The 24137-nt window shown below is 44.2% G+C and overlaps 10 protein-coding genes and 1 non-coding gene across 12 annotated transcripts; 4 read left to right on the top strand and 7 right to left on the bottom strand.

The window, feature by feature from the left end:
• Window positions 1-40: 40 nt before the first annotated feature.
• Window positions 41-2097, top strand: LOC136197702 (E3 ubiquitin-protein ligase UBR5-like; the record flags this gene model as incomplete). Its single annotated transcript, XM_065987518.1, is given in 7 exon segments — window positions 41-388; window positions 449-579; window positions 642-851; window positions 903-987; window positions 1040-1490; window positions 1542-1630; window positions 1692-2097. Coding segments are annotated over 7 exon segments (1527 nt in total), but the record flags the coding sequence as incomplete, so codon positions are not given.
• A 413-nt stretch (window positions 2098-2510) lies between these two features.
• LOC136197703 (dual specificity protein kinase CLK2-like) lies at window positions 2511-5907 on the top strand. 2 transcript variants are annotated; one of them, XM_065987519.1, is made up of 13 exons: window positions 2511-2783; window positions 3501-3735; window positions 3874-3934; window positions 4046-4099; window positions 4268-4333; window positions 4477-4567; window positions 4625-4700; window positions 4755-4849; window positions 4905-5034; window positions 5121-5203; window positions 5256-5335; window positions 5388-5478; window positions 5541-5907. In XM_065987519.1, exons 1-13 carry the CDS (start codon window positions 2526-2528, stop codon window positions 5691-5693), a joined length of 1473 nt encoding a protein of 490 aa, XP_065843591.1. In that variant the 5' UTR covers window positions 2511-2525; the 3' UTR covers window positions 5694-5907. The 2 variants fall into 2 exon arrangements, with proteins under 2 accessions (XP_065843591.1, XP_065843592.1); XM_065987520.1 differs by lacking the exon at window positions 2511-2783 and having other exon boundaries at window positions 2801-3735.
• Window positions 5908-6718: 811 nt separating this feature from the next.
• Window positions 6719-11356, bottom strand: LOC136197712 (solute carrier family 25 member 32-like). The gene is made up of 20 exons (XM_065987530.1): window positions 11168-11356; window positions 10911-11110; window positions 10766-10853; window positions 10609-10719; window positions 10411-10553; window positions 10204-10359; window positions 10021-10153; window positions 9717-9967; window positions 9261-9671; window positions 9109-9206; window positions 8914-9058; window positions 8767-8865; window positions 8670-8719; window positions 8511-8624; window positions 8373-8465; window positions 8271-8323; window positions 8130-8223; window positions 7889-8079; window positions 7253-7316; window positions 6719-7199 (listed from the first exon to the last, which is right to left on the bottom strand). The coding sequence occupies exons 9-18, from the start codon at window positions 9355-9357 to the stop codon at window positions 7942-7944; spliced, it is 981 nt and encodes a 326-aa protein (XP_065843602.1). The 5' UTR covers window positions 9358-9671; window positions 9717-9967; window positions 10021-10153; window positions 10204-10359; window positions 10411-10553; window positions 10609-10719; window positions 10766-10853; window positions 10911-11110; window positions 11168-11356; the 3' UTR covers window positions 6719-7199; window positions 7253-7316; window positions 7889-7941.
• Window positions 9492-11333, bottom strand: LOC136198118 (sialin-like). Its single transcript, XM_065988034.1, has 10 exons — window positions 11238-11333; window positions 11168-11198; window positions 10911-11110; window positions 10766-10853; window positions 10609-10719; window positions 10411-10553; window positions 10204-10359; window positions 10021-10153; window positions 9803-9934; window positions 9492-9589 (listed from the first exon to the last, which is right to left on the bottom strand). The coding sequence occupies exons 1-10, from the start codon at window positions 11331-11333 to the stop codon at window positions 9492-9494; spliced, it is 1188 nt and encodes a 395-aa protein (XP_065844106.1).
• Window positions 11357-11375: 19 nt separating the features above from the next.
• LOC136197706 (sialin-like) lies at window positions 11376-13681 on the bottom strand. Its single transcript, XM_065987523.1, has 11 exons — window positions 13611-13681; window positions 13422-13576; window positions 13332-13362; window positions 13084-13283; window positions 12941-13028; window positions 12755-12865; window positions 12556-12704; window positions 12350-12499; window positions 12056-12188; window positions 11763-12013; window positions 11376-11659 (listed from the first exon to the last, which is right to left on the bottom strand). Exons 2-11 carry the CDS (start codon window positions 13536-13538, stop codon window positions 11501-11503), a joined length of 1389 nt encoding a protein of 462 aa, XP_065843595.1. The 5' UTR covers window positions 13539-13576; window positions 13611-13681; the 3' UTR covers window positions 11376-11500.
• LOC136197704 (sialin-like) lies at window positions 13659-15691 on the bottom strand. Its single transcript, XM_065987521.1, has 10 exons — window positions 15555-15691; window positions 15462-15492; window positions 15213-15412; window positions 15075-15162; window positions 14908-15018; window positions 14686-14819; window positions 14485-14637; window positions 14299-14431; window positions 14002-14252; window positions 13659-13950 (listed from the first exon to the last, which is right to left on the bottom strand). The coding sequence occupies exons 1-10, from the start codon at window positions 15681-15683 to the stop codon at window positions 13744-13746; spliced, it is 1437 nt and encodes a 478-aa protein (XP_065843593.1). The 5' UTR covers window positions 15684-15691; the 3' UTR covers window positions 13659-13743.
• Window positions 15673-17678, bottom strand: LOC136197705 (vesicular glutamate transporter 3-like). Its single transcript, XM_065987522.1, has 9 exons — window positions 17467-17678; window positions 17342-17372; window positions 17092-17291; window positions 16943-17030; window positions 16786-16890; window positions 16456-16733; window positions 16268-16400; window positions 15969-16219; window positions 15673-15918 (listed from the first exon to the last, which is right to left on the bottom strand). The coding sequence occupies exons 1-9, from the start codon at window positions 17605-17607 to the stop codon at window positions 15736-15738; spliced, it is 1410 nt and encodes a 469-aa protein (XP_065843594.1). The 5' UTR covers window positions 17608-17678; the 3' UTR covers window positions 15673-15735.
• Window positions 17679-17896: 218 nt separating this feature from the next.
• Window positions 17897-18031, top strand: LOC136198269 (U4 spliceosomal RNA). Its single transcript, XR_010672718.1, has one exon. It is a non-coding gene; the product is annotated as a U4 spliceosomal RNA (small nuclear RNA).
• Window positions 18032-18058: 27 nt separating this feature from the next.
• LOC136197720 (tumor protein D52-like) lies at window positions 18059-18989 on the bottom strand. Its single transcript, XM_065987537.1, has 5 exons — window positions 18789-18989; window positions 18588-18736; window positions 18482-18541; window positions 18308-18422; window positions 18059-18256 (listed from the first exon to the last, which is right to left on the bottom strand). The coding sequence occupies exons 1-5, from the start codon at window positions 18954-18956 to the stop codon at window positions 18149-18151; spliced, it is 600 nt and encodes a 199-aa protein (XP_065843609.1). The 5' UTR covers window positions 18957-18989; the 3' UTR covers window positions 18059-18148.
• On the top strand, window positions 18984-19712 carry LOC136197722 (splicing factor 3B subunit 6-like). Its single transcript, XM_065987540.1, has 5 exons — window positions 18984-19082; window positions 19147-19187; window positions 19242-19319; window positions 19383-19521; window positions 19589-19712. The coding sequence occupies exons 1-5, from the start codon at window positions 19053-19055 to the stop codon at window positions 19658-19660; spliced, it is 360 nt and encodes a 119-aa protein (XP_065843612.1). The 5' UTR covers window positions 18984-19052; the 3' UTR covers window positions 19661-19712.
• On the bottom strand, window positions 19665-24097 carry LOC136197699 (trafficking protein particle complex subunit 9-like). Its single transcript, XM_065987514.1, has 17 exons — window positions 23412-24097; window positions 23021-23357; window positions 22904-22972; window positions 22781-22852; window positions 22602-22730; window positions 22477-22546; window positions 22339-22423; window positions 22139-22288; window positions 21949-22079; window positions 21813-21895; window positions 21633-21759; window positions 21216-21560; window positions 20433-21165; window positions 20199-20374; window positions 20064-20144; window positions 19901-20013; window positions 19665-19849 (listed from the first exon to the last, which is right to left on the bottom strand). The coding sequence occupies exons 1-17, from the start codon at window positions 24080-24082 to the stop codon at window positions 19703-19705; spliced, it is 3519 nt and encodes a 1172-aa protein (XP_065843586.1). The 5' UTR covers window positions 24083-24097; the 3' UTR covers window positions 19665-19702.
• Between the last annotated feature and the right edge of the window lie 40 nt (window positions 24098-24137).

Raw genomic sequence — 24137 nt, 5'->3', positions numbered from 1 at the left:
CAAAGTAATAATTTGACATTATTTAATTTCTCTTTCTTAGGCGCTTTTGTCTGATGAGAAGTTGCCGTCGTTGGAGTGTCTTCAGAGTGGTCGTAAAACGGTGCGATATAGTCAAAAAGTTCGCGATTGGGAACGCGTTTTGGAGTATCGCGAATGGTCGCGTTATCGTCGTCGTCTCGCCAATCTCGATCATTTATCCGACGTCGCTGCTGTCGTCGCCGGCGGCGGCGGAACGGCGGCGGCGATGCGACGAGGAGGACGCGAGAAATCGCGACTCGACGTCAACGCGCCGCCGTTTACGCCCGATTTCGATCCGAGTAGCAATTTATTGCCGCACAAACAGGCGCTCGGCGAGCGACTCTTTCCGCGCGTCGTCAATATTAATGCGGTAGGCGCGATCGACGTCGACAGGGGAGGGGAGGGGGGATCTTATTTCTTTTTGTTGTAGGAAAATGCTCGTAAAGTTACTGGAATGCTTTTGGAATTGCCACCTGCTGAGCTACTGCTTCTTCTAGCGAGTCCTGGCTCGCTTCAGCGTCGAGTTGAAGACGCTATGGAGCTTATATCGACTAGTGGACGGTCGGGTTTTTCTTTTCTATTTATTCTCGTACTTGTAGCGGTTTTTTTTTCATTGGCGACAGGGAAGCGAAAGAGATGACGGCGGCGGCTAAAAGCGCCGTCGAAGAAGAAACGAGTAGCGATGTCGATGCGATAAAATCGTCGTCGACGGCGAGCGACGCTCTGGACGAGTGTTCGCCGCTCTTTTTTCAACCCGGAAAGGCCGGTTTCTATTCGCCGCGCGTCGGCAAGGATACGGCGGCTCGATTAAACGCCTATCGAAACGTTGGAAGGTGAGAAAGAAAAAGAAAGAGAATCCTTTTTTGAATAATTTTGTGTTACAGAATTTTTGGACTCTGTCTTTTGCATAACGAATTGTGTCCAATCACTTTGAATCGACACGTATTGAAATATTTGCTAGGACGCAAGGTAAGAATCGCGACTATTAATTTATTTAAAAAATGAATATTTGGTCCTATAGCCGTCGTTTCACGATCTCGCCTTCTATGATCCAGCTCTGTACGAGAGCCTACGAAAACTTCTCATCGCCGCTCGCGAGCCGAATTCCGACGTCTATTTCGCTTCGATCGAACTCCCGTGCACCGTCGTTCTGCGCAAGGAAGAGGGCGGCGAAACGGTTCGTCTCGTCGCCGCCGACGACGAAGACGACGATGAGGAGGACGGCGACGACGAAAAGAACGCTTTTCTGACCGCCGATAACGTTGATTTGTACGTCCAGCGATACGCCGAATGGGTAATGATAAAATGTCGCGAACGATCGCTTGACGCCATGGCGAGCGGCCTCGGCGACGTCGTGCCGTCGTCGACACTCTCCGGCCTGATGGCCGAGGATCTTCGACTTCTTTTGAACGGCTGCGGCGACGTGAGCGTCGATCAGTTGAAGAAGTATACGACTTTTAATGACGAGACGGGTAAAGGGGGGATGTATTTATTGTTTAATTTTAAAATGACTGCTTTTTCAGCGTGCGATTCCGTCGAACGTCTCGTTCAATTTAAGCGCTGGTTTTGGCAGGTCGTCGAGAACTTGAGTCGTAAAGAAAAACAAGATTTGGTACGTTGAAAAAAAATAAAAAAATACGAAGGAAGGGGAGAATTCTTTATTGATGTTTTAGGTTTATTTTTGGACGTCGAGTCCCGCTCTTCCGGCGAGCGAAGAAGGATTTCAGCCGTTGCCCACGATTACGATACGACCGCCTGACGACAATCATTTGCCGACGGCGAATACGTGCATTTCTCGGCTCTACGTGCCTTTCTATTCGTCGAAAGCGTTGCTGCGAGCGAAATTGCGACTGGCGATCAAAGCGAAAGGATTTGGATTTGTCTGACGTGTTTTTCTTCTTTTTTTCTCCCTTTTGAGTTTGTGTAAGACAAAGGTATGATGGGATCGCGTGATTTCGAAATGGATGGGGTCAATCGTTATTTATTGAGAGATATATGTACGTATGTATCCTAGAGATTGTCTGTTTTTGCTTTGAATTCACGTAGGATGTCCAATAGATGTGTTTTTGTCGGATTGAATTGGACGTCTTTTCCATTGGCTGACAAGTAATGATCCCCCGAATTAAATTAATTAATTAATTAATTAATTGGATTACCTAGAGTCACTGCAATAGACGAATTAGAGCCGTCGTTTTTCACGTCTGCTTTAATTTCGCATTTTGGATTAGTCGTTCTCATTTTGGCGGCTGAAACTCGCCGGAGAAAATCTCTAGAGGACGTTGAGGACAGTGCGTACGATCGACGTCAGGAGAGCACCTCGCAGTACCCGATTTCGGATCAAAACTGCAAAAGGAGACGCGAATTCGCGACACGTTCTTCAAACTGAGATTTCTCAACGACGCCATATAGGACAGTCCGGGAATTTCGTAAACGCGCGTTACACGCGTCTCATTTTGTAATTTTGCGCTCACGTTTCGCCTTTCTCCAGCGCGCAGCGCATCATCATCATGGCTCACGGACTATATCGATGGCCGGACGAGCGTCGATCGCGCGATCGACGAAGAAACGAATACTATTTCCATCGCGACTACGAACGCCAACGCGACTACGAACGTAATCGAGCCCGCTACGATCGCTATCGGACGCGAAGTCGTAGTCGAAGTCGATCGCGATATCGCGATCGTTGGCGAGGCTATGTCGATGAAAGAAATCGATATCGACGAGAGAGACGACCAAGTCGAAGTCGACATCACTATTATAATCACGTAAGATGGTTTTGTCGTCGTACGCATTCGTCGAACGAGTTTTTGGCTCGGTCCGCATACGGGGGTTGTATTTGTACATTGAAAGGGAGAGTGCCCGGATATTTTAAACCGGATGTAGCCGGAATTCGCGCTGTTCGTGTCGTGCGACCCCCTCGCGCTTTTAGCCGGCGCGCGAATCGTGTTTTCGCGTGCGCGCCTTCCGCGTACACATTCGACGTGCGAGAAATCGACGCACGACCCATCGCGCTTTCCCATTGGCCAATTCCCCTAATCAATAACGAAAGCAACAGCCCAGATTCCTCTGACGTAGTACACGATAGAGCACACGCGCACAAGCGAACGATCGATCAAGGCCCCCCCCGCCCGCCCGCCCGCCCGTCTCTTCGACGATCTCTCTTTCGTTTTCGACTCCACATTCGTTCGTTCTCGCGTGGGGGAGGAGGGCGCGAAAAAGAGCGCGCGTGTGTAAATATGTCTGGCACGGAAATTCTCCAACGAGCCGCCGCCGCCTCGCTAAAAACAATGGATAGTGGCGGCGGCGGTGGCGGCGTCGCGCCTTCGTCGTCGTCGTCGTCGATCGCTAGCGAAAGCGCGACGACTGACGTCGTCGAAGCCGTCGCCGTCGCGACGACGAACGGTGGGGCCCCCTCTTCGGCTTCGGTCGCCACGACGGTCAATCGTCTCGTCGTTCAACTCTCAATGCAAACTGGTTCGCAGGCGGCGGCGAGTGGGCCGAGCGGCGGCGCAGGCGCAGGCGCGACGACAACGTATCATTCTCAGAACGGTGGGCAGCGCAACGGCTATCATCACGCCGGGGCGACGGCTACGGCGCCCAAAGCGGAGAAAGCGTCGAAGGACGTCGCGGCGACGGCGGCGGCGCGACGATCGATTCTTGTTCGCGACGATCAAGACGGGCATCTCATTTATAAGGCCGGCGATCGAATCGATAGATGTATTACGAGCGCGTCGCGTGCTGCAGTCCATGTTTTCGCGCTCGCGTTTTGTTCTGTTTCGCGTCGCGCGTTCGATTCCCCTCCTTGTCACCTCTAGACGCTTTTTTTTTTATTATGCGTTGTTTCTTTTTCTGTAGACGAAATCAGGTCGACGCTCGGCGAGGGAACGTTCGGGAAGGTCGTCGAATGCGTCGATAGGTTCGTTTTGTCTTTAGAAAGATAATTCCCGGGTTTTTGACTGGGTTTGCCCCCCACGCACGCACCCACGCACGCGTTTCTTTTTCCGACCAATCAACGATCGTTTGTTAGAAAGAGCAACAAGAGAATGGCACTGAAAATCATCAAGAACATCGAAAAATATCGGTAAGACACGCGCGATCGCCGCCGCCGCCGGAGGAACGAAGCCTCCTAATTCCCTCGGTTGGGAAGCGGGCTTGGTGTAAATATGCGAATGCCTCCGCACGTCGCGGTCTATTTCGCGATGAATGAAATGTGGGCGGGGATCGTTTCTATTTGTGTCTCTTCGCGCAGCGACGCGGCGAAGATCGAAATACGCGTTCTTGATCGACTGCAGATGAAAGACCCCAAAGGCGAACAGTAAGTAAAAAACGCGGACGCGCGCGCGCAACGGGGGTCGCCTATTGCGCGCACTCTCTAAACGCATTAGCGCTAAATGGAACGAAACCTTTTTGTGTGAACGCCTCCGCGCGAATCGATAATCGCGTTCTCTCGTTTCGCAGATTGTGCGTTCAGTTGAAAGATCGTTTCGATTACTACGGGCACATGTGTCTCGTTTTCGAAATGCTCGGCTTGAGCGTCTTTGACTTTTTGGTTCGTTGCTATGGGAGTAGCGCGCGCTAAAAGTAACCGAAAACTACACCCTTCTAGAAAGATAATAACTATCGTCCGTATCCGCTACATCATGTGCAACGCATATCGTACCAAGTGATCAGAGCGGTTGCATGTGAGAAAAAGATAACGCGCGCTAAATATTTTCTATTAGAATTCAATATTTTAGTTTTACATCGATTGCGTATTACTCACACGGACTTGAAACCGGAGAATATTCTCTTTGTGTCGTCAGAATCGTGTATGGTATACGATCACGTCAAAGTAAAAACAAAAGAGAATTTTTAATGTTTAATTAATTAAATTCTCCGCCGCGCAGCGACAAGACGTCCGCATTGTAAAACACTGTAACGTTCGACTCATCGACTTTGGCTCAGCAACATTCGACGACGAGCATCACAGCACCGTCGTATCAACGAGACACTATAGAGCCCCAGAAGTCATCTTAGGTATAAGATTAAGATTAAGATTATATAAGATTAAGATTATATAATCTTATCTCTCATTCTTCTATTTTCTTATATAATGTTATTAGAACTTGGCTGGTCTCATCCTTGTGACATGTGGAGTATTGGATGCATAATGTATGAACTTTACACAGGCAGTACATTGTTCCAGGTGAGGGGTCAAGGGGTTGGGGTGGGGACCCTCTTGGAATGTCCTATAATAGACGCATGACAATCTCGAGCATTTGGCTATGATGCAAGCCATTCTTGGACCCATTCCACTTCGCATGCGAAGATCCTCAAAGTGAGGAATCCACACAGATCGCGCGCGCTATCTCTAAATTCGTTTTGAGTAGAAAAACGCGGTATTTTCATAAGGACGAGTTAGATTGGAACGAGCATAGTTCAAGTGGACGATACGTACGACATCATTGCAGGAAATTGAAGGTAGGGGAATATCAATATCAATAGGGAGGGGGCCCCTTTAAGGGCACTCCTTTTATATATAGAAGTACTCCAAGTCGAATGAACGGGCTCACGTGGAAATATTTGACTTGATTGAAAAAATGCTCGAGTATGAGCCAGCGAAACGTATGACAGCCGCTGAAGCACTGCTACATCCGTTTTTTCGCAGCCAGCTTCCGTCTCCCTTTCATACATAGGGTAGAGGGTCACGTGTTTATTAGGGAATGAGAGAGATATAGGGGGAGACATAAGAGAGATAAATTGGTTTAAATTAATTTGAAATTAGGGTCTGCTACGATAGATTTACTGCTATTTATGTGACTGGGGTGTATTGCTCTCTTTCTTTCTCTTTTTTTGGGTGTAAGTTCTACTACTTCCCGTTGTATATATTCACGAGATTTTTATCGTTTATTTGTGAGCGTGAGCGCGCGCTAAGGACACTACGCATGCGTGTACAAGAGACTGTACGTCCTTCGAAAACTCGCTCTAAACAGCTTCTCAAGAGCGCTCGCTAGCGTTGTTTTTAGGCACTTTGGAAAGAGAGAAAGGTGAGGAGATTGATGTCGTGCAAGGAGGGGCCCCCGTTCAGGATTATATTTTGTTACCAGATCGGAGAAGGTCTGCGAACTCTAGAAAGCGTTCGAAACGCGAGCGATTGTTCAAAGGTAAGACAGTAGGCGATTTCGGTTTGATCGTATAATAGGGGCCCCTTTTTAGGATCATGTTACAGCGCACGCGCATCGCATGAAATGAACTTTCAAACATCGTCAAGGTAAAGATACTGTTACAGTGCAACTAGAGACCCCCGCTTTTTAGTCAAAACCCTCTTCTTTTCTGATGGACCGCGGTAAAATTTGACCATGAACTATTATAGTTCACGGTTTTTGACTAAAAGTGTCCATGAACTATAGTTCATGGTTTTGAGCCCCCAAGTCTCACTTTGTAATGATCCAGTCTTGAAAATGACAGCCGCTTTCTTCAGCATAAGTGATGAAGTTAAGAAACGCCAATGAGGAAGAAGAAGAAGAAGAAGAGAACGTCTTCGCGCGGTTTTTATAGTGCATGAAATTTTTATTGCATGAAATTAACGGTAGGAGCTTTTGATCTCCAGGGTATGGAGACGAAAGCGAGCTTAGGGACTTTGCACACTGGCAAAGTCCCTACGCTAACGCGCGGGGAGCACGTCGTTGCATGTCGCGCGCGGACGTTTTATACCAAAAAGTAGGAGAAACTATGTTCAAAATTTTATTAAAAATATCCCGGATGTTAATAAAAATTTAAAAAGTCCTTCCGGTCTCCCCCTTCCTCCTCCTTCTTTCTTGGTTGTCCCTGGGCCGCCGCTCCTGCGCTGCCACTTGACCCCCCCTAGGAGGCCAAGTGGTGAGACTGAGACTGCAGTCCCCACAGTGAACTTTAACCCAAGTCCACAGGGGGTAGGCACATTATCCTCCAGCCTCCAAGGAGCGAGACTTTAACCCAAGTCCCCAGGGGAGAGCGCATTAACCTCCAGCCCACAAGGAGGGAGACTTTGCCCAAGTCACCAGGGTGAACTTTAACCCAAGTCCACAGGGGAGAAGCTGATTATCCTCCAGCCCACAAGGAGGGAGACTTTAACCCAAGTCCCCAGGGTGATGGCTTCGTCTACATCTTCTTCTTTCTGCATCTAATATCGTCGGATTGATCCGTTGGGGGAGAGGAGAGAACTAAAGAAAAATCAACGTGAAATCAAAGCACTCAAATCTACGGTCTTATTTACCTTGAATAATTGAAAGAAACGCTGTGGAGGAGGAGGGAATTGATCCATGTATTGATATAGGCATCTACAAAAAATTCCAATTTCAGCGAAAATTTGAGGTGTGAGGTCCAATTGGTACCGCGAGATCAAACAGGCAACCAATCCCCATTGTTATATAAAGAAATCTTAGGAATCGGAGAGGTCACCAAAATGAGCAAAAACCATGGACTATGTTCACGGTTGCCTAAAAACCTCAACTCACGGATTTCCAAATAAACGCGCTACATCTACTCTATTTTATGAGTAGAACAACCCCACGAGGTCAAACAGTTCGTGCGGATCAAATTTCACACCAAAAAGGACCCACTTCCGGTATGCGTTAATATTAGTCACGCCCCCAAAATAGCAAAAATTCAAGCGTTAGAACAAATTTGAGACCGCGGAGTCAACTAAGCACCAAAGCCCTATCGTTTGACGTAGAAAGATTGGAATTAGGGTTCAGGGATGCCTAAAAACCTGACCTCACGGATTTTCAAATAAACGCACTAGATCTGCTCTATTTTATGAGTAGAACAACCCTACGATGTCAAACAGTTGGTGCGGGTCAAATTTCACACTAAAAAGACCCCTTTCTGGTATGCATTACGTCAACGTTACCTTACGCATGCGCGAAGCACTACGTGTCGAAAAATGCTCCAAAAAAGCCTTGTTCAGATCCCAAACGAAGAAAAAAGACGACCTAGTCCGTTTGAGACTTTTTCGGCAACTGAAAACGAGGACAGACGGCCGCGGGACGACAAGGACGGCGAGATCTCGTGGCTAACTGCGCACGCATGCGCATTGCAAACCTATTACGTATACAAAATATTTTAATCGACTAGGTTAAATAAGCCTTTACTTTTTCGTATACAACAAAGGTAATGCACGTTCCGGGCGTGACTCTCAACAAATTTGTCCCCAATCCTTTGTAAAATCCCCGTACACGTTCACGCCTCAAAAACGAAAAATTAATTTAATTAAAACTTATCAAGAAACATACTTCCACGTGTCGCGAATGACATCCTTTATTCCCTCATAATTTCGATGCTGATCCTTCAAAAAAAATAAAAATTTTAATTAATAATAAATTTTAAAATTGTACCTGAAGCCGAGACCTGACGACTTGATAGGGATACGTCAACACAGTGGCAAAGACTTTAGACAGAGCAGCGAGAAGAATATACTCAAACGCCACCTTAAGAAAATTAATTAATTAATTAATTAATTAATTATTGCTGACCAATTGATCTGTGTCTTTCATTTCCATCCACCTACGATGTCTCCTCTGTAAATCCTCATAGGCCATGAATTGCAAGGCCCCATGAGAAACTCCCAAAAGACCAGGCAAGAAACCCTAGTAGTGCTACACTAGTACATAAGAAAGAGAGACTCTCTTTACCTTATAAAGGCCACTAAAACCCTCTAGACGATAGATTTTCAAAAAAGCGTCTAAGCAAATAAATAATAAATAATTATATATATTTATATAGTCTTACCTGCCATACTATGATAACGTCTACTTGCTGAATCGTATTCCAAGCACATACGGGTCTTGACTACCCATAGGGGATTTGTCAATGCCAAAGTCAATGAACCTTTAATTAATTAAAATTCGACATATATTAATTTGATTTTTTTCTCACCTGCAATAGCGGCGGCGACAAGATGGCGTCCCGCTTCCGTTTGATTAAAATTCGACCAATCGGCGAGCGATAATTTAATTGCGTTATACGCGTAGAAAAATATTCCCCACGACGTGCAGGAGCCGGCTAAATTGGGCGTTAGACCCTGGAAAAGGAGATGCGCTTGAATTGAAATCAATAACGATGTCGATTTACCTTGTAGAGACCTCGAATGCCTTCCGTTCGAAAAATGCTTCGTATTGCATCGAACGTGTGTCGGTATTGAGGTCGCGACGAGTCGATACCTTCGTTTACTAAATTTCGAGCTCGTTTGGGTGGTTTTTGATAGTGGAGAGGTGTTCGTTCACCTTGGAAGCGAATTTTGACGAGATCGAGGGGATGGAGTAGGAGAGTCGACGCGAAACCACCGGTTATGCCCGCGACGAGGTTTTCCAGCCTCGCCATGCGTGCAGGAAGAATAACTGAGGCGATTTCGCGACGAAATGGAATCTTTGTCCGGGATGCTGACGTCAATCCCCGGCCCGGATAACAGCACACGTGGGTGAGCAATAAACAAATAAAAAACGTCTAAAAACATATTAAGAAACGGTATTAATCGAAGATTCGTCGTCGACGAGTAAACGTTCGCTCGCTTTCCTCTCTCCGCCGGCAGCCCACCACTGCAGTTTCCCGGATGCTAATACCGAATACATAATAGCCCCAAATAAATTGATTTCTCCAATCAAAAAGAAGACGTTTCGCCATTGAATTTTTAAAGCCTAATAATACACACATAGAATATTAATATCTTTGCAATGACGTACGTGAGATCCAGGCGGAGCTGAGGTCATTGCATTCGTCACATATGGACTAATAATTCCAGCGAGAGTACCAAAAGTATTACCTATACCTAAAATAATGCCAGAGTAACGCGGAGCGATGTCCAAGTAGTTGATTCCTGCTCCGGATAAGGTCACTCCACCAAGACTCACACCGAGACAAAGGTGCACTGTAGCAATTGTTTTGCTACTCGTATACGTCGCTAATATAGGAAAAATCGTCAGGCAAATCATACCTTAATTAATCGATTAATTAATTAATTATTATCGATTTTTATTAGTGATGTACCAAGGACTTGAGCCAATTTTCGAATTGCTGTTGTAGACATGATGGATTTTCTTCTACAAATATCAACAAGCCAGCTAGAAAAAACTATGACGACAACCATAAGCCCGTATGGAAGTGCAGACAAAAACCCATCCTTTAGAAGAAAAAAACAATAGATTTAATAATAAAAATAATATAATCTACATCTGTTATATTGAAGTTGAGAACGTCGTTGAAAAAGGAGGGAAGGCACGTGAGAAGAGCGTAGTAGCCAAACATTCCACAAAAAGAATTAATAAAAATAGCCCATACGGGCCACGAAGTGAATATCTCTCGGATTGGTATGCGAGTATCTGAGCCCTAAAGAAGATAGAAGAAAATTAATGATTTTATTTATTTATTGATTCTTGCTTTGAAAATTTTTTGTTCTGCCATTTCTTCTGCTATTTTCGTTTCGATGTGAATGCGCTCGGATATGTCAATACGCGGATGTTTTGCCGGCGAATTGAAGGCGAAAAAGAGCCACGTGACCCACCACACGAGACCAAGACAACCTATTGCGAAAAATAAAACACAAATACCAATAAATATATAAAAATTTATAAATACCAAATACATAAAAGACGGAAGGCCACTTGGATCCGTGTGGAGGAGAAGGAAATCCGTGTTGACACAATAGGCCGCTGATTGGCATGGCAACAACAGTGCCAAACATAGCCCCTTTAATATTAAATAGTAATATAGTATTGATTAATTTTGTACCTACCTGAAAATGCTATGTTGCTCAATATCGTTCTTTCTAAGGGAGGAACCCAATGACTCAACATCACAATCAAAGCAGGATAACTAACACCCTTAATTAATTATAATTAATCGATTAATATTATTAAATTTGAATTGATTTATTTTACTTCGCCTATTCCTTCGCCTATTCGAATTGCGACCAAAAGCCAGGGACTTTGGTAAGCGGCCAAGGGAGTGAATAGAGTGAGAATTGTCGTGCAAAGACAACCGATTCCAAAAACGTGTTTGCCGCCGTATTTTCGCGCCAGAAATCCTCCGGGGATGTTCGTAAGCGCGTACCCGTAGAAAAACGACGCGAGGACAACTCCTAATCGAGTCACGTGATATGGATACCTAAAGATTCGAGTGCTTTCTTTTTCCTTACCTTTCGTATTCGAAGACCACTTCAGTTCGGACTAAATAGAGTGACTAGATATTGCGCGAAGCATTCGAACGATCGCAACGCTCAGATTAAAGCGCAAAGCGTAAACGTTAGCCAAGCCGAAAAAGGCGAGCAAAGCGAGGACATAGCGCGCCGGCGGAGAGCGCATTCGTTCAGCCGTTTGACGGTTTTTTCGTCGAGTATACGGGAGCTGTCTACTCTACGTCATTCGCTTAATAAAATGTATAAATAATAGTTAGTGAGCCACAAAACGATCAGTCGAGAAGAAAAACATTTTCGAATACATTCAACGTGCTACCTTTGAATATTCAATTTCTAGGCGAGAATTGGTCTTCTTTCGTCGTCTTTCAATTTTTTGATTCCTCCAGCCCACCACTGCAAATTTCCCGACGCTAGAATAAGAAAAACAATCGCGCCAAAGACGTAGATCTCAGCAGCAAGATAAAAGACATTTCTCCACTCGAGCTGCAATTGCTAATAGAAAAATAACCCTCATTAATTATTAATAATTATTATTTATTATGTATTATTATTTATTATTATCTATTATTATTATTTATTATTATTTTGATCGCACGTGTGATCCGGAAGGAGCCGGAGTCATTGCACCGGCCACATAAGGCGCAATGATACCGGGAATCGTTCCAGCGCCGTTCGAAATTCCCATCAGAAGACCGGCATATCGAGGAGCAATATCCAAATGATTGACACTGCTACCTGACATCTGCATGCCTCCAATTCCAACCGAAAGACAAAGGCACACGATTATAATCGTTCGATTGGTCGTATAGCAAATTGCAACCAAGAAAACAGCAGGCAAAAACTGACCTAAGAAAAAATTAAATAATTAATTAAATAATTTTTTCGTACCTAAAGAATTCATGAGTTTTCGTGTAGCTGTTGTCGACAAAATGTGTCGTTCTCGCAGTGTATCAGCTACCCAGCCGGTGAGAGGAATAACAAAGGCAAGCAAGGCGTAAGGAACAGCAGATAAGATTCCATTCTAAAAGAATAAAGAAGATTAATTAATTAAAGTATATGAATTTTATATATTTACGTAAAATTCCATTCTAAAAGAATAAGAATAAAGAAGATTAATTAATTAATTAAAGTATATGTATTTTATATATTTTCGTAATAAAGGAGATTAATTATGGTATTTACATTTGTTATATGGAATCCTAGAACTGATTTGAGAAACGATGGAATGTCGGTGAGAAGTGTATAGAAACCCCAATTGTTGCAAAAATAACTGACAATAATTGCCCAGACTGCCGGTGACGTCAGAATTTGATAAACGGGTACGGAGACATCCTAGAAAAATAATTTCTATTTTTTTGAATTTTGGACTTGAGTTCACTTTTTTTTACGTCGCTTGTCTCGCTTTGCTTTCGAATCTCTTCATCGCGTATCGACGATTCGATGTAGTCTCGCTCTTCGGCGCTGATTCGCGGATGATTTCGAGGCGAACTATGCACGAGAGCAAACCAAAGAATACACCAAATCAAACCCAGAGTACCTTAGATAAAAGAAATAAAAAATCAAGAATCTAATAATTATTTATTATACCGAAGACATAAAAGACGGACGGCCATCTGGACCACGCGGGCGGACTTTTGAATCCGACATCGCAGAGAATTCCACTTATAGGCATTGCTAGTACTGTACCAATAGAAGCACCTAAAATAATTATTAATTAATAGGTATTTATTATTAATTATTAGGTAAAATATTTATTCGGCCGTTCGTACGTACCCGTATATCCTATTGTTGTTAATTTGCTTCGTTCGAGAGGTGGAGCCCATTTTCCCCACATGGCATGCACGGCGGGATAAGTGACGCCCTTAGAAAGGACGCCGTACAAGTGCTACAAATTGACCACGCCCCTTTGCAGGTACCTCGCCTAGACCTTCGAGAATTCGCACGACGATGAGAAGCCACGTGCTCTGATAGGCGGCGATCGGCGTGAGAAGAGTTAAAACGGTCGTGCAAAGACAGCCGAGACCGAAAACCCATTTGGCGCCGTATTTGGCTGATAGCATGCCTCCGGGAATTTGCGTGACGATGTAACCGTAGAAAAACGAGCCTAGAATGATTCCTGCGAGAACAACGATGTCTTTGGAGGCGAATCTAGGTCTCTACTCACCGCTCGTCGTCGGATCCCAGTCAAATTCTTTCTACGCGCGGGAGGAAGCGACTTTCTTCCGAGTCACGTGCACGCGTGAGGTTTTCTTGCCTTCATTTTGACCATGGCCACGCTTAGATTAACGCGAAGGGCGTAGACGTTGGCAAAACCCAAGAGAAGCATGACGGCTAAAGCGTAGCGAGCAGGAACGTAGAATCGCGATGCCATGATGTGTGAGAAATAACACGCGACGGAAGACACGCCCACTAAAAAATCACGTGAGAGTAATCAAATGTGTACCTCAAAAATCTTTTTCTTCTTCTTCTTTTATACGAATGAGAGTTGAACTTGTATCTAAAAAATCAATTATCCACGCACGCAAAAAAAACAAGTTAATTATAATTAAAAAACGTGTTCCTCAAAATTACGAGCGTTAATAGTCGAAACCATAATTCGATTCCATGCTCCTCTCCCCATCGTCGTCTTTCACATTAACAATGTGACTACTGGGAGTTCCCTTTCTGAGCCCCGCCCCCCACCACTGCTGTTTCCCGGATGATAAAATAAGAAAGAAAAGTCCACCGAATGCGTAGATTTCGGCGGAGAGAATAAAAACGTTACGCCACTCCACTATCAAATGCTAATCCGCAATAAATCAATAAATTAAATCTCTACTATTTCCCGTACTCACGTGACTTCCGGGTGGAGATGGAGTCATCGCCCCGGCGACGTACGGTCCAATAATACCCGGAAGTGTCCCGGCAGCATTGGTAATTCCCATTAGAAGACCGGCATATCGAGGAGCAATATCCAAATGATTTACACTGAAACCGGAGAGTGACATGCCACTTATGCCCACAGCGAGACACAAACACGTGACAGCGAAAGTCTTATTCGAAGTGAAACCAGTTAAAACCAAGAAAGCAGCAGGCAACAACTGACCTAAGAAAAAAAATAAATAATAGATAAATAAATAATTTTAACGTGCCTGGTGTATTGACTAATTTTCTCGTGGCTGTCGTAGATAGAATACTTTTCTCGCGCAGCGTATCAGCTATCCAACCGGTTAGAGGAGCAACAACGGCCATAACAATGTAAGGAGCCGCAGACAAAATCCCATCCTTAGTGTACACATACTCCATATAGATTAATTAATTAATATCATTTTCTTTACTTTGGCTATGTCGAATCCTAGTACGTCTCGAAGAAAAGACGGGATGTCGGTGAGAAGTGTATAAAAACCCCAATTATTACAAAAATAACCAATAATAATCGCCCACAAAGCGGGCGACTTCATCATGGGTAAAATAGGCGTAGAAACGCCATCCTAAAAATTATTTAAAATTCGATTGAATTTTAAATATATTAAGATTACGTCATATATCGGATTTCCTTGACTAATCGATGATTCTATGTAATCTCGTTCCTCGACGCTGATTCGTGGATGAGATCGAGGCGAACTGTGCACGAGAGCAAACCAAGCAACGCACCAAATCAAGCCAACGGCTCCTAATAAAATTAATTAATTAATCCAATATTAATTAATTTTTCTAATGTACCAATACATAATCAATATTAATTATTTTTTCTAATGTACCGAATACATAAAAGACGGAAGGCCATCTGGATTTGTGAGGAGGAGTCTTAAAGCCGTGATCGCAAAGATAGCCACTCACAGGCATCGCTATCACCGTACCAAGATAAGAGCCTCCAAAAGAAAGTGACGTAACTACTAATTAATTTTATTATTTATTTATATTGTACCCGTGATTGCTAGTGTTACTAATTTGCTTCGTTCGAGAGGAGGAGCCCATTTGCTCCACATGGCGTGCATGGCGGGAAACGTCACGCCCTGGTTAATTAAATAAGTTTGAATGTATTTTTATTGTGCCACGCCCCCACCTCGCCTAGTCCTTCGAGAATTCGCACGGTGACGAGAAGCCATTCGCTTTTGTAGGCGGCAATTGGCGTGAGAAGCGTGAGAATTGTCGTGCATAGGCAACCGAGACCGAATACCCATTTGGCGCCGTATTTCGCCGCGAGTAGACCTCCGGGAATTTGCGTTAAGATGTAACCGTAGAAAAACGAGCCGAGAATGATGCCTACGAGGCGAAACGTCAACGATGTCGTTAGAACGCGTATTCGACTTACCGCGCGTCGTCGAATCCCAGCCGAATTCCTTCTACGCGACGAGAAACGAGATCGTCTTCGTTGTCACGTGATCGATCGAGACCTTATTCTTGCCTTCATTTCGACCATGGCCACGCTGAGATTAACGCGAAGAGCGTAAACGTTCGCGAAGCCCAAGAGAGCCATTACGCCCAAAGCGTAGCGAGCGGGAAAGTAGAACGGCGACGATCTCGACGACTCCATCTCAAACGTGGCGGCAGCACGTGATCGAAACCCCGGATAAAACTAGAAATTTTTAAAAGTCTCGCTGCACTTTTCCGTGCGGCAGCGAAAGACTACTTGTCTGCGATTCGGGCATAGACGTTCCATTGGCCCACCATTGTTCTTCCCCAGAGCCAAGAATGAGAAATATCAATGCTCCAAATATTTGAATTTCGGCGCCAAGATAAAATACGTTTCGCCACTCTTCAGCCAAAACCTAAAAGAAAAATAATTAATTAATTAATTAAAATGAATATTAATTTTTACGTGGGTTCCTGAAGGAGCTGAGGCCAGTGCTCCTGCTACATAAGGTGCTACTATCCCAGAAACCGTTCCAGCTGTATTTGTGATTCCCATGAGCGTGCCAGCAAAACGAGGTGCAATATCCAAATGATTCACATTGAAACCAGAATAGGAAAGACCATTAAATCCAACGGAAATAGCCAGGAGAACAACGGCAAGCGCTTGACTTGAAGCAAATCCCGTTCCAATAAGAAAAACAGCCGGAAGTATTTGACCTAATAAAACAAAATAAATAATGAATATCTAGCAATTTTTTTTCTAACCTAAACAATTCATCAATTTTCTCGCTTGAGTTGTTGACAAAATTTTCGTGCGCCGCATAAAATCCGTTAGAGTCCCTCCCGATGGAATAACAATAACAATGACAACATAGGGAAGAGCAGAAAAGATTCCACCCTAAAAATAAAAAAATAAAAAAACAAAAATTCTAATATACAAATTTTTTTCTTACTTTCATAATTCCTATATGATGAACGTCTTTGAAAAACGTAGGCATATTGGTGAGAAGTGTATAGGCTGCCCAATTGTTGCAAAGGTGACTCACTATGACTGACCAAAATGCCGGTGACGTCATAATGGCACGCCAGGGCGTCGGAACGGCAACTTCCGTCTTTTGAGGAATGCTCGACTCAATAAAATTTCGTTCTTCCGTGCTTATACGGGGATGCGTGCTGGGGTAGCTGTGCACAAGGAAAAACCAAGCTATGCACCACAAAAAACCAACAGCACCTTTAGAGAAAACTAATAAATAAATACCTTTTTAATTAATATATTAAAATACCGAATACGTAAAATATTGATGGCCATCTATGACCCTCTGATACAAAACCGTGTTGAGCTAAGACACCTGATAGAGGAAAGGCAATAATATTGCCCATCCACGCACCTTTTATAGAAAATCCTAATTTAATTAATTAATTAATTCAATTATTATATACCCGTATAACATAGTGTTGTCAATATGGTTCGTTCGTACGGAGGCGCCCAATGAGACCACATGGAATGCATAGCGGGAAACGTCACACCCTTAAATAAAACCACGCCCCCATCCGATTAAATTAATAATTTAATTATATATTATTTTTACTTCGCCAATGCCTTCGAGGACGCGAAGAGCAATGAGATAGCCGAGGCCGTAGTGAGCGGCGAGCGGCGTTAATACGGAAAGAACGACGGTGCCCAAGCAGCCCAAGCCCATTACCCATTTGCCGCCATATCGTTCTGCTAGCCAACCTCCGGGAACTTGCGTGAAAATATACCCGAAGAAGAACGAGCTGAGAATGAGGCCTCGAGAGAGAAATGAACTGCGTAGAGGTTTAATTTCAATTTCAATCTACCTTCCGTTGTCGATGACCAACCGTATTGGTCCTAGAGAAAAGAACGCATATACTACGAGTGCCACGCCCATTCTTTTTCTCGCGTTTGCGTTCGCTCTTTGCGGATCTATTGCGTGCGATTTAACCTTCATGTCGATGATGGCGACGCTGAGATTGACGCGCAGGGCGTAGACGTTCGCGAAACCGATGTGGCCTAGAATGGCGAGAACGTAGCGCGTCGGAATGCAGCCCGTCGATCTTTTGCGCGCGATTAGAGGCTTATTCATCGTCAGCGAGACGTTCTTCCGGCTTCGCGTTCACTTCCCGACGAATCGCGACTGTGGTTTGTTGATGGTAGCGCGCGTTGATGCGCGAACGTCACGCAATCACGCAAGACGACTCGATCGTCTACGATGAAAGAAAAAGAGATCGATTCATGTCGATACCAAAGCAGTTTTACTCCCGAACTCACAAAAGTTAGACTACAATCGTATCTGTTGGACTTTTTTGGCCTTCACCAACAATCAATGGTCCCCATGGAGACTTATATCAAGGACTCGTTCACGTGTTCGAATTAGCTTTGCGCAGTGGCGATACCATAGCTTATGAGGTCTAACCGAGGCGTGGTTATTGCTAGTTGAAAACTATACCCAATGCCCCGCGTAGTTGACCCCTGGTCGACTTCGCAATTTTTGGAAGCCGGTTCGCCGGCCGATAATAAATGTCAAAAGAAAGAAATTAGACTTGGAATCAGTTTTTTTCTCATTTTTCACACAACTACAATTTTTTGCACGTACAAAATTTGCTCTGCAGTCATTCTTCGAAGCTTTATTGCTCTAGAGCAGCTTCAGAATCGTATTTAGCCTCGGCATCAGCGGTGCTCTTTGAAACGGCTGCTACCCCACTCTCCTCACTACCGGATTTCCCAATTTTCTCCTATAAAAAACAATAATTTTTATATGTATTTTATATATATTGAATTTTTGCCTTGATTGACGTCTTAGCTCTGCCAAAAGCGTCAGATGTTTTAGCACCCGCTACTTTGAGAGCTTTGCCTGTTTTCTCTCCAGCCGTACTCAGAGCAGAGGCAGCACTTTGATAACTAAAGAAAACTCACTTCAATGAATTATGTAGCAACTATTGACTCCTTAGCGTGCGCACGCTCCGGAACTGGTAATCTTTTCTCCCAAATCGCGAAAAAATTTCCCAGTCGATTGCACACTAAAAGAAAATTTGAAATTGAATTTTTCGATTCGGGATTTCTTACGGTTTCGACTCCTTGATTTCGCGAAAACCGACTTTTACATCTTCCTTGAGCTGACTCAAAGCCGTGATTCCGAGTTGTTTCTTGATTTCGGCCAATTCGCGATTCTTTCGTCCGAGCGCTATTTGAAGCGAATTGATCTCCTCTTGGACCTACGCGAGAACGATTCGACGTCGCAAAAGCCCCTTTTTTAACGAAGGGAACCTGTATCATTCGTTTTTCGAGCTCGCGATGCCGTTCTTCCTCTGAATCGTTGCTCGTTTTCGATTCGGACGTGTTTAGTTCTTCCTCGCGAGTGTCCTCGGTCGACTCCGAGCCCTGTTCGAGCGACGTATAGAGCGTCGCTGGTTCTTTTTCGCTTTCTGTCGCCATTGCTCTCGCTGACTATCCGGGAAGGTTGCTGATGAACTACGCAATGAAGTGTCACGCACGCTAAACGAGAGTTTCTTCGTCCGAAATCGCTTCGAAATGGCAATGGGAGCAGCGCGAAAGGCGAATGTACGTTCATTTTAGGACATTTCGAACGGGATCCCGTAAACTTTTAATGGTGGGGCTCCTTTAGGTTCGCCTTCCCCCCGAAGTGAATCGAATCATCTACGTCAGGTAAACCGCTTCGTTCGCGCGCGCAAAAAAGCCTCTTTCGACACTTTCCCATAGAAATCTCCCGTACAAAATCACGAGCGAAGAGCTCTACGACATTTTCGGCAAATACGGCGCAATTCGTCAAATTCGCGTGTAAGAACACCTTTTTCCCTTACGCAAATCCCTTTCACGCGACCCAATCGCTTCCGTCGCCAGGGGAACGACGACGGAAACGAAGGGAACGGCGTTCGTCGTATACGAAGACATTTTCGACGCGAAAAACGCGTGCGATCATTTGCAAGGTTTCAACGTCTGCAATCGCTATCTCGTCGTTCTCTACTATCAACCGAATAAGGTAATTGCGCGCGCGCGCGCGGCGGGGCGTGGTCAACCGCGGGGGCGTGATCAACTATTATTTTTAGATGTTTAAGAAATTGGATAAGGGAAAGAAGCAGGAGGAGTTGGAGAAAGTGAAGGAGAAATACGGGGTTTAGACTGGGCGGGGTTTTTAATTATTAGAAAATAAAGAATCAATATCAATCACAATTGATCGCGTGGAGTGTCAGTGGGGTCGTGTGGAAGCTCGTTTTGTCGTCGTCATGGCAACTGCATTTGAGATCGTACTTGCCTTCTTTGAGAAAGACCACGTGACATTTATGGATGAAGGATTCAGTTGGTTTCAACTTGGGGGAGAGAGAAATTAGATATTTTCAGCATCGATTGTGTCTTATTACTTGAGGTACGATCCCGTCTAGTGCGCCTATCCACGCGTGATGAGGAGTGACAAGGTCTTCTTGCTCAGTTTCTGCTTGTTTCCAGTCCAATGAAAAGGAGTGTACGTTTGTAGCTACACATATGTTAATCAGCCGACTAGAAATTATCAATTTTACTACAAACCTGCGTGGCTATTATTAATAAATTCGACAGACAGTTCCACGGCTCTTCCAACCTGAACGCAATCTCCATCCAAACGACAATCTCAAATATTAAATTAATTAATCAATACAGTATTACTTTTCTTGGTCTACTTACTTATTTGGAGAGGATCTGGTTTGAGCATATCGCAATCCAATCCAAAGTGAGGCAATCGAATTGCCCCCAATAACTTCAATCCCCCCGTTTGCCTCCACTTAATCCAAATCAAATCCCGAAGCCAAACGCCATAGTCATCCACCACGTTCTCGCATCGCGGAACGAGAGCAGAAACGCTGCGTAATAAAACAACTAAAATTAATACATAAATAAATAAATAAATATTTAGTCTACCTATCCTGATCCAAAGGTCTGAGCAGAAAAGGAGCCGTCGCTTCGCCGGCGTCGCCCTTCTCCTGGACGTCGCATCTCACCTCCAACTGAACATCCGAAACATTCTGAATTTTCATCTTGACTTCGCAGACGCGCTGCCGATGTTTGACAAGCGCCAATTCGAGTCCACTCACAAGCAAAACCGGACAAACAGCCACGTCCAAAATGCACGCCATTTCGCGATACCACGTGAGCGATTCGCCGCCGCCGTATTGAAACCACGCCTCCACTTGGCAACAGCAGGGCGCCGGCATTTCAGTCAGGTCCAATAGACGACGATTTGTTGTTGGAGAATCGAAATCGACGCCGCTCTTTTGCTGGAGCGTCGAATATCTGCTACGACGTGTAAATAATTTTTTAAATTTCGATTTGGCTTTTTCTTTGTTTCGTATTGTTCCTGCTGCGGTTTGGGGCGAAGGAGGGGGAGAAGAACGCTTTGCTATCACGGATTTCATTTTTTGTTTGACGCGCGTTAGGGGTGACGTCGATGATTTTTCTGGAATTTCTTCCGTGGTGGGTTGCGTTGTGATGACGTCACCGTCGACGGAGTGACGTTTCAAAGGAGAAAGATCGACGCGCGCGAAGGGATAGTGACCTCGAAGGTTGATATTAATTTGAGCCGGTTGACGACGTCGCAAGGGAAGAAAGGCGTTCGTCTTTGATAGAATAGACCAGGTCACGAGATCCTTATCCTCTATAAAAAGAAAAATCAATAAATTAAATTAATTAAAATAATTATTTTACCTTGGTTATTTATCGTCAGATTTAGATTTAAATTATTTATTTCTTCTTCGCCGTTATTTTCGATTTTTAAACGAATTGTCGTCTCTTGGCCGTCGAATAAAATCTGGGAACCGACTCGAAGATGATTTCTTAGTCGATCGATTACGGGAGAACGCGCGCTAGCGTTGGGAAGACCGTCGCCGGCGCTGAGAGGACGACGCGCGTTAGGGGACGGAGACGCGGCGGAGGAAGGAGACGTCGAAAGGGGAAAAGCGCGGAGAAGAGGAAGCGAAGGCGTGGCGCAAATTTCCGTGGAGCAATTTATCAAAATTTGACTTTCGACGCCGAAAACTTTGGCGGAATATCCTAAATAAAAATTCATATAGTATTGATTATTTTTATTATGAAAAAATCATCTATTATTATTATTTATTTAACCTGTTATTTGAAGTTGGCCTGGTTCTTGGGGAGATCCCACTAATACAACGCGATGTGGATCTGAATTGGGTTGGAGAGTGACGGAAGATGGAAAAGCTTCAAATTTATTGCCACTTGTCAACACTTTCTATAATACAAAATAGTCAATAATTATTATTATTGATCTTTGCCTTTATGTACCATTTTTTCCACTTTGATTTCAAACGGAAGTGGATTGTATAATTCGACGGCCACTTCCGCAACGCAATCCTTAACCCAATACACTAAAACAACCAAAAAATCAATAATATTTTGCGTAATTAAAATCGTGGTCGACCTGATACGGCTTCCTTTGGACGAGGCGTTCTTTTGAGACTCGAAAAAATAAAAGGTCCGTGATGATGCTGATTATTCTGCGTCGTCGAAAAGGGTCTCTGTGGACGCGGAAGTTCGCAGGGAATAAGAGACCTTGAATAAGAAAAAAAATCAATACTCTAAATGTTATTGATTTTTGATACTGTGCTCACTTTACAGTTGGAATTACTTGGAGTGGAGTAAGCGCGCTATCTGCGTTTAATGGCAATTGTCTGGCGAGATTCTCTATGTCAGTTGTCATGCGTTTCAGCTCGGAATTCGATAAATGCATGTAGAGAGAATCGAGTGTAAGAAGAGAATAACTAATGGTAATCAATATCAAAAAAATAATATTGATTATTTATTGTTTTACTTGAGAGCTGCTTCCACTTTGTTGAGCTTCTTTGCTACGTAAATGAGTTCGTGTAGAAGACGATTTTGCACCAAAGGCCAGCCTCCTAAAATATTGAATTAATTAATTAATGAATTAATTAATTAAATTTAATTTTACGTTGAATTTTTTTCTTTTCGCCTACAGTTACACTGATGTCTTTCAAACTTTTAATTAGGAAGTGATATGCCTGAGGAAGAGTGAGATCAATTAATTAATAATTTTAATTGGGTATTGATTTTTGCCTTATTCCAATTGGGACTTGTCACCGCTTGTTTCACGCTGTGCATTGCCGCCAAACGATAGTAAAAGCACGCTTTTCTACTGTAGCCTAAGTCGCGAAAGAGCTGACCCATTGCTTCGAACATATTCACCTATAGTTCATGTCCAAAATTAATAATTAAATAGGGTTATGCTTTCTCACTTTGTCCTCTTCGCTTGACGCAATTCGAATGTAAACCAATTCTTGAAGAATTTCAGCCGCTTCAATTTTTTTCTGTCAAAAATTAATAATTAATTAATTTTAATTAACATTTTTTCTTCTTGCCTTTAGAAAAGCCAAGTGTCTGGCAGCGCTAAACGAACATTCGGCTTCCATAACGGCAGCTTCGCGAAACTAAAAAATTCATCATCATTATTATTATTGATTTATTTATTTTTCTACCTTGCTGTATTGGGTCAATGCATTTTGATATCCCTTCACCAGTTCCTCATTAGTCATAAAATTATTCAATTCCTTTCCTTTCTTCTTTGTCTTTCCACCAATCGACGACGTCGTCGTTGTCGTCGTTGTCATAGAAACCTTATTTTCATGTATCGCCCGAATTGCCGTATTGCATTGACCTTCGATGGCCCCGCCCATCCATAACCAATCATTAATAGATTTCGATTGGTCGGCGGAAGTGACGTAATATTTAAAAGCATCAGATAAACGTCCAAGAATAAGACACAAATCGCCCAAATGTTTATTCATACGGGCCAGACAACGCTTCCGCGGTTGCCTAGAAACACCAATTAAATTAATCGAATTAATAAATTAATTAATTGAATTTTACCTTCCGTCTTCTCCGCCGAATGATGACGTTTCTTTGTCGAGTGGCGTCCTTAGCAACGGCATTTTTTCCGCTTTCATTTCGCTGAATTCGTGACGTCGCGAATCTAAGGCCAAGTAGAGATAAGTGGCGATGTCTTCGAGCACGGCCTCGATTTGCGGTCGCAAAGCGGCGAAATCGACGTCATCGTCCTCGTGGGTGGTGCCACGCCCACGCTCTCCATCCCCGAGCAAAATGCAATGGAATCCTCGCACGCGAACGATCGCTTCCTCGAGCTCGGCGTGCGGACAGAAGACGAGACAACGCCAATCGAGAATCGACGTTTCGTGTCGACGACGCAGCGCCTTCAATTCGTCGCCAATTTCGTCGATTTCGTCGAGGGTTTCGCATTCGGCCACGCCCACCATTGCGACGAATCGACGATGGAGCTGGAATTCGTCCCACGTGCGTCGTTTCGAGCGCGTGCACGCGTCCGAAGCGTCGTCCGAGGCGTGTTTCGTGAAGCGCAAGTCGATTCGACGATGTTCGACGATCGACGGAAGTTTTACGGCGACGGGAGACAACGATTCGAATTCTCCTAGCGTTCGCGAGTAGCAGTGGCCGCCAATCGATCCGATTGGAGCGACGAGAACGCGCGCGCGGCCGTGGTCGTGCGCGCGGACGTGAAAATCCATTTTTCTTGCGATTCCGGACGCTGTGTAGATACGGGCGTCTACGTCTCCCTCTATT

This window comes from Oscarella lobularis, chromosome 18, assembly GCF_947507565.1.
Source record: "Oscarella lobularis chromosome 18, ooOscLobu1.1, whole genome shotgun sequence".
NCBI lineage: Eukaryota > Metazoa > Porifera > Homoscleromorpha > Homosclerophorida > Oscarellidae > Oscarella > Oscarella lobularis.
This window is presented reverse-complemented; position numbering and strand designations above follow the sequence as displayed.

What these genes read in the sequence shown, in the direction of transcription:
- LOC136197705 (XM_065987522.1), bottom strand. Translation starts at nt 17,607, where the DNA reads ATGAATAAGCCTCTAATCGCGCGCAAAAGATCGACGGGCTGCATTCCG. An exon ending in TCCTCGAAGGCATTGGCGAA is followed by an intron (nt 17,031 to 17,091) that starts GTAAAAATAATA and finishes GTTTTATTTAAG; the next exon opens with GGTGTGACGTTTCCCGCTAT. An exon ending in ATCATATAGGAATTATGAAA is followed by an intron (nt 16,401 to 16,455) that starts GTAAGAAAAAAA and finishes TTTTATTTTTAG; the next exon opens with GGTGGAATCTTTTCTGCTCT.
- LOC136197706 (XM_065987523.1), bottom strand. Translation starts at nt 13,538, where the DNA reads ATGGCATCGCGATTCTACGTTCCTGCTCGCTACGCTTTAGCCGTCATG. An exon ending in GTCCGTCTTTTATGTCTTCG is followed by an intron (nt 12,705 to 12,754) that starts GTATAATAAATA and finishes CTTTTATCTAAG; the next exon opens with GTACTCTGGGTTTGATTTGG. An exon ending in TAGGATTCCATATAACAAAT is followed by an intron (nt 12,189 to 12,349) that starts GTAAATACCATA and finishes TTATTCTTTTAG; the next exon opens with AATGGAATCTTATCTGCTGT.
- LOC136197712 (XM_065987530.1), bottom strand. Translation starts at nt 9,357, where the DNA reads ATGGCGAGGCTGGAAAACCTCGTCGCGGGCATAACCGGTGGTTTCGCG. An exon ending in CGTCAAAATTCGCTTCCAAG is followed by an intron (nt 9,207 to 9,260) that starts GTGAACGAACAC and finishes CTCGAAATTTAG; the next exon opens with TAAACGAAGGTATCGACTCG. An exon ending in CCTTTGTTGTATACGAAAAA is followed by an intron (nt 8,080 to 8,129) that starts GTAAAGGCTTAT and finishes TATACGTAATAG; the next exon opens with GTTTGCAATGCGCATGCGTG.
- LOC136197699 (XM_065987514.1), bottom strand. Translation starts at nt 24,082, where the DNA reads ATGGATTTTCACGTCCGCGCGCACGACCACGGCCGCGCGCGCGTTCTC. An exon ending in CGTCAAGCGAAGAGGACAAA is followed by an intron (nt 22,731 to 22,780) that starts GTGAGAAAGCAT and finishes CATGAACTATAG; the next exon opens with GTGAATATGTTCGAAGCAAT. An exon ending in CAAGTCCCAATTGGAATAAG is followed by an intron (nt 22,547 to 22,601) that starts GCAAAAATCAAT and finishes ACTCTTCCTCAG; the next exon opens with GCATATCACTTCCTAATTAA.
- LOC136197704 (XM_065987521.1), bottom strand. Translation starts at nt 15,683, where the DNA reads ATGGAGTCGTCGAGATCGTCGCCGTTCTACTTTCCCGCTCGCTACGCT. An exon ending in TTCTCGAAGGACTAGGCGAG is followed by an intron (nt 15,163 to 15,212) that starts GTGGGGGCGTGG and finishes TTAATTAACCAG; the next exon opens with GGCGTGACGTTTCCCGCCAT. An exon ending in AAAATTAGTCAATACACCAG is followed by an intron (nt 14,253 to 14,298) that starts GCACGTTAAAAT and finishes TTTTTTTCTTAG; the next exon opens with GTCAGTTGTTGCCTGCTGCT.
- LOC136197722 (XM_065987540.1), top strand. Translation starts at nt 19,053, where the DNA reads ATGGCAATGGGAGCAGCGCGAAAGGCGAAT. An exon ending in AATCGAATCATCTACGTCAG is followed by an intron (nt 19,188 to 19,241) that starts GTAAACCGCTTC and finishes ACTTTCCCATAG; the next exon opens with AAATCTCCCGTACAAAATCA. An exon ending in GCAATTCGTCAAATTCGCGT is followed by an intron (nt 19,320 to 19,382) that starts GTAAGAACACCT and finishes TTCCGTCGCCAG; the next exon opens with GGGAACGACGACGGAAACGA.
- LOC136197720 (XM_065987537.1), bottom strand. Translation starts at nt 18,956, where the DNA reads ATGGCGACAGAAAGCGAAAAAGAACCAGCGACGCTCTATACGTCGCTC. An exon ending in TCGAAAAACGAATGATACAG is followed by an intron (nt 18,737 to 18,788) that starts GTTCCCTTCGTT and finishes GTTCTCGCGTAG; the next exon opens with GTCCAAGAGGAGATCAATTC. An exon ending in AAGATTACCAGTTCCGGAGC is followed by an intron (nt 18,423 to 18,481) that starts GTGCGCACGCTA and finishes AGTTTTCTTTAG; the next exon opens with TTATCAAAGTGCTGCCTCTG.
- LOC136198118 (XM_065988034.1), bottom strand. Translation starts at nt 11,333, where the DNA reads ATGCGCTCTCCGCCGGCGCGCTATGTCCTCGCTTTGCTCGCCTTTTTC. An exon ending in GAGCAACATAGCATTTTCAG is followed by an intron (nt 10,720 to 10,765) that starts GTAGGTACAAAA and finishes TTAATATTAAAG; the next exon opens with GGGCTATGTTTGGCACTGTT. An exon ending in AAAATTGGCTCAAGTCCTTG is followed by an intron (nt 9,935 to 10,020) that starts GTACATCACTAA and finishes TTCCTATATTAG; the next exon opens with CGACGTATACGAGTAGCAAA.
- LOC136197703 (XM_065987519.1), top strand. Translation starts at nt 2,526, where the DNA reads ATGGCTCACGGACTATATCGATGGCCGGACGAGCGTCGATCGCGCGAT. An exon ending in GACATCACTATTATAATCAC is followed by an intron (nt 2,784 to 3,500) that starts GTAAGATGGTTT and finishes ACTGGTTCGCAG; the next exon opens with GCGGCGGCGAGTGGGCCGAG. An exon ending in AGCCCCAGAAGTCATCTTAG is followed by an intron (nt 5,035 to 5,120) that starts GTATAAGATTAA and finishes TAATGTTATTAG; the next exon opens with AACTTGGCTGGTCTCATCCT.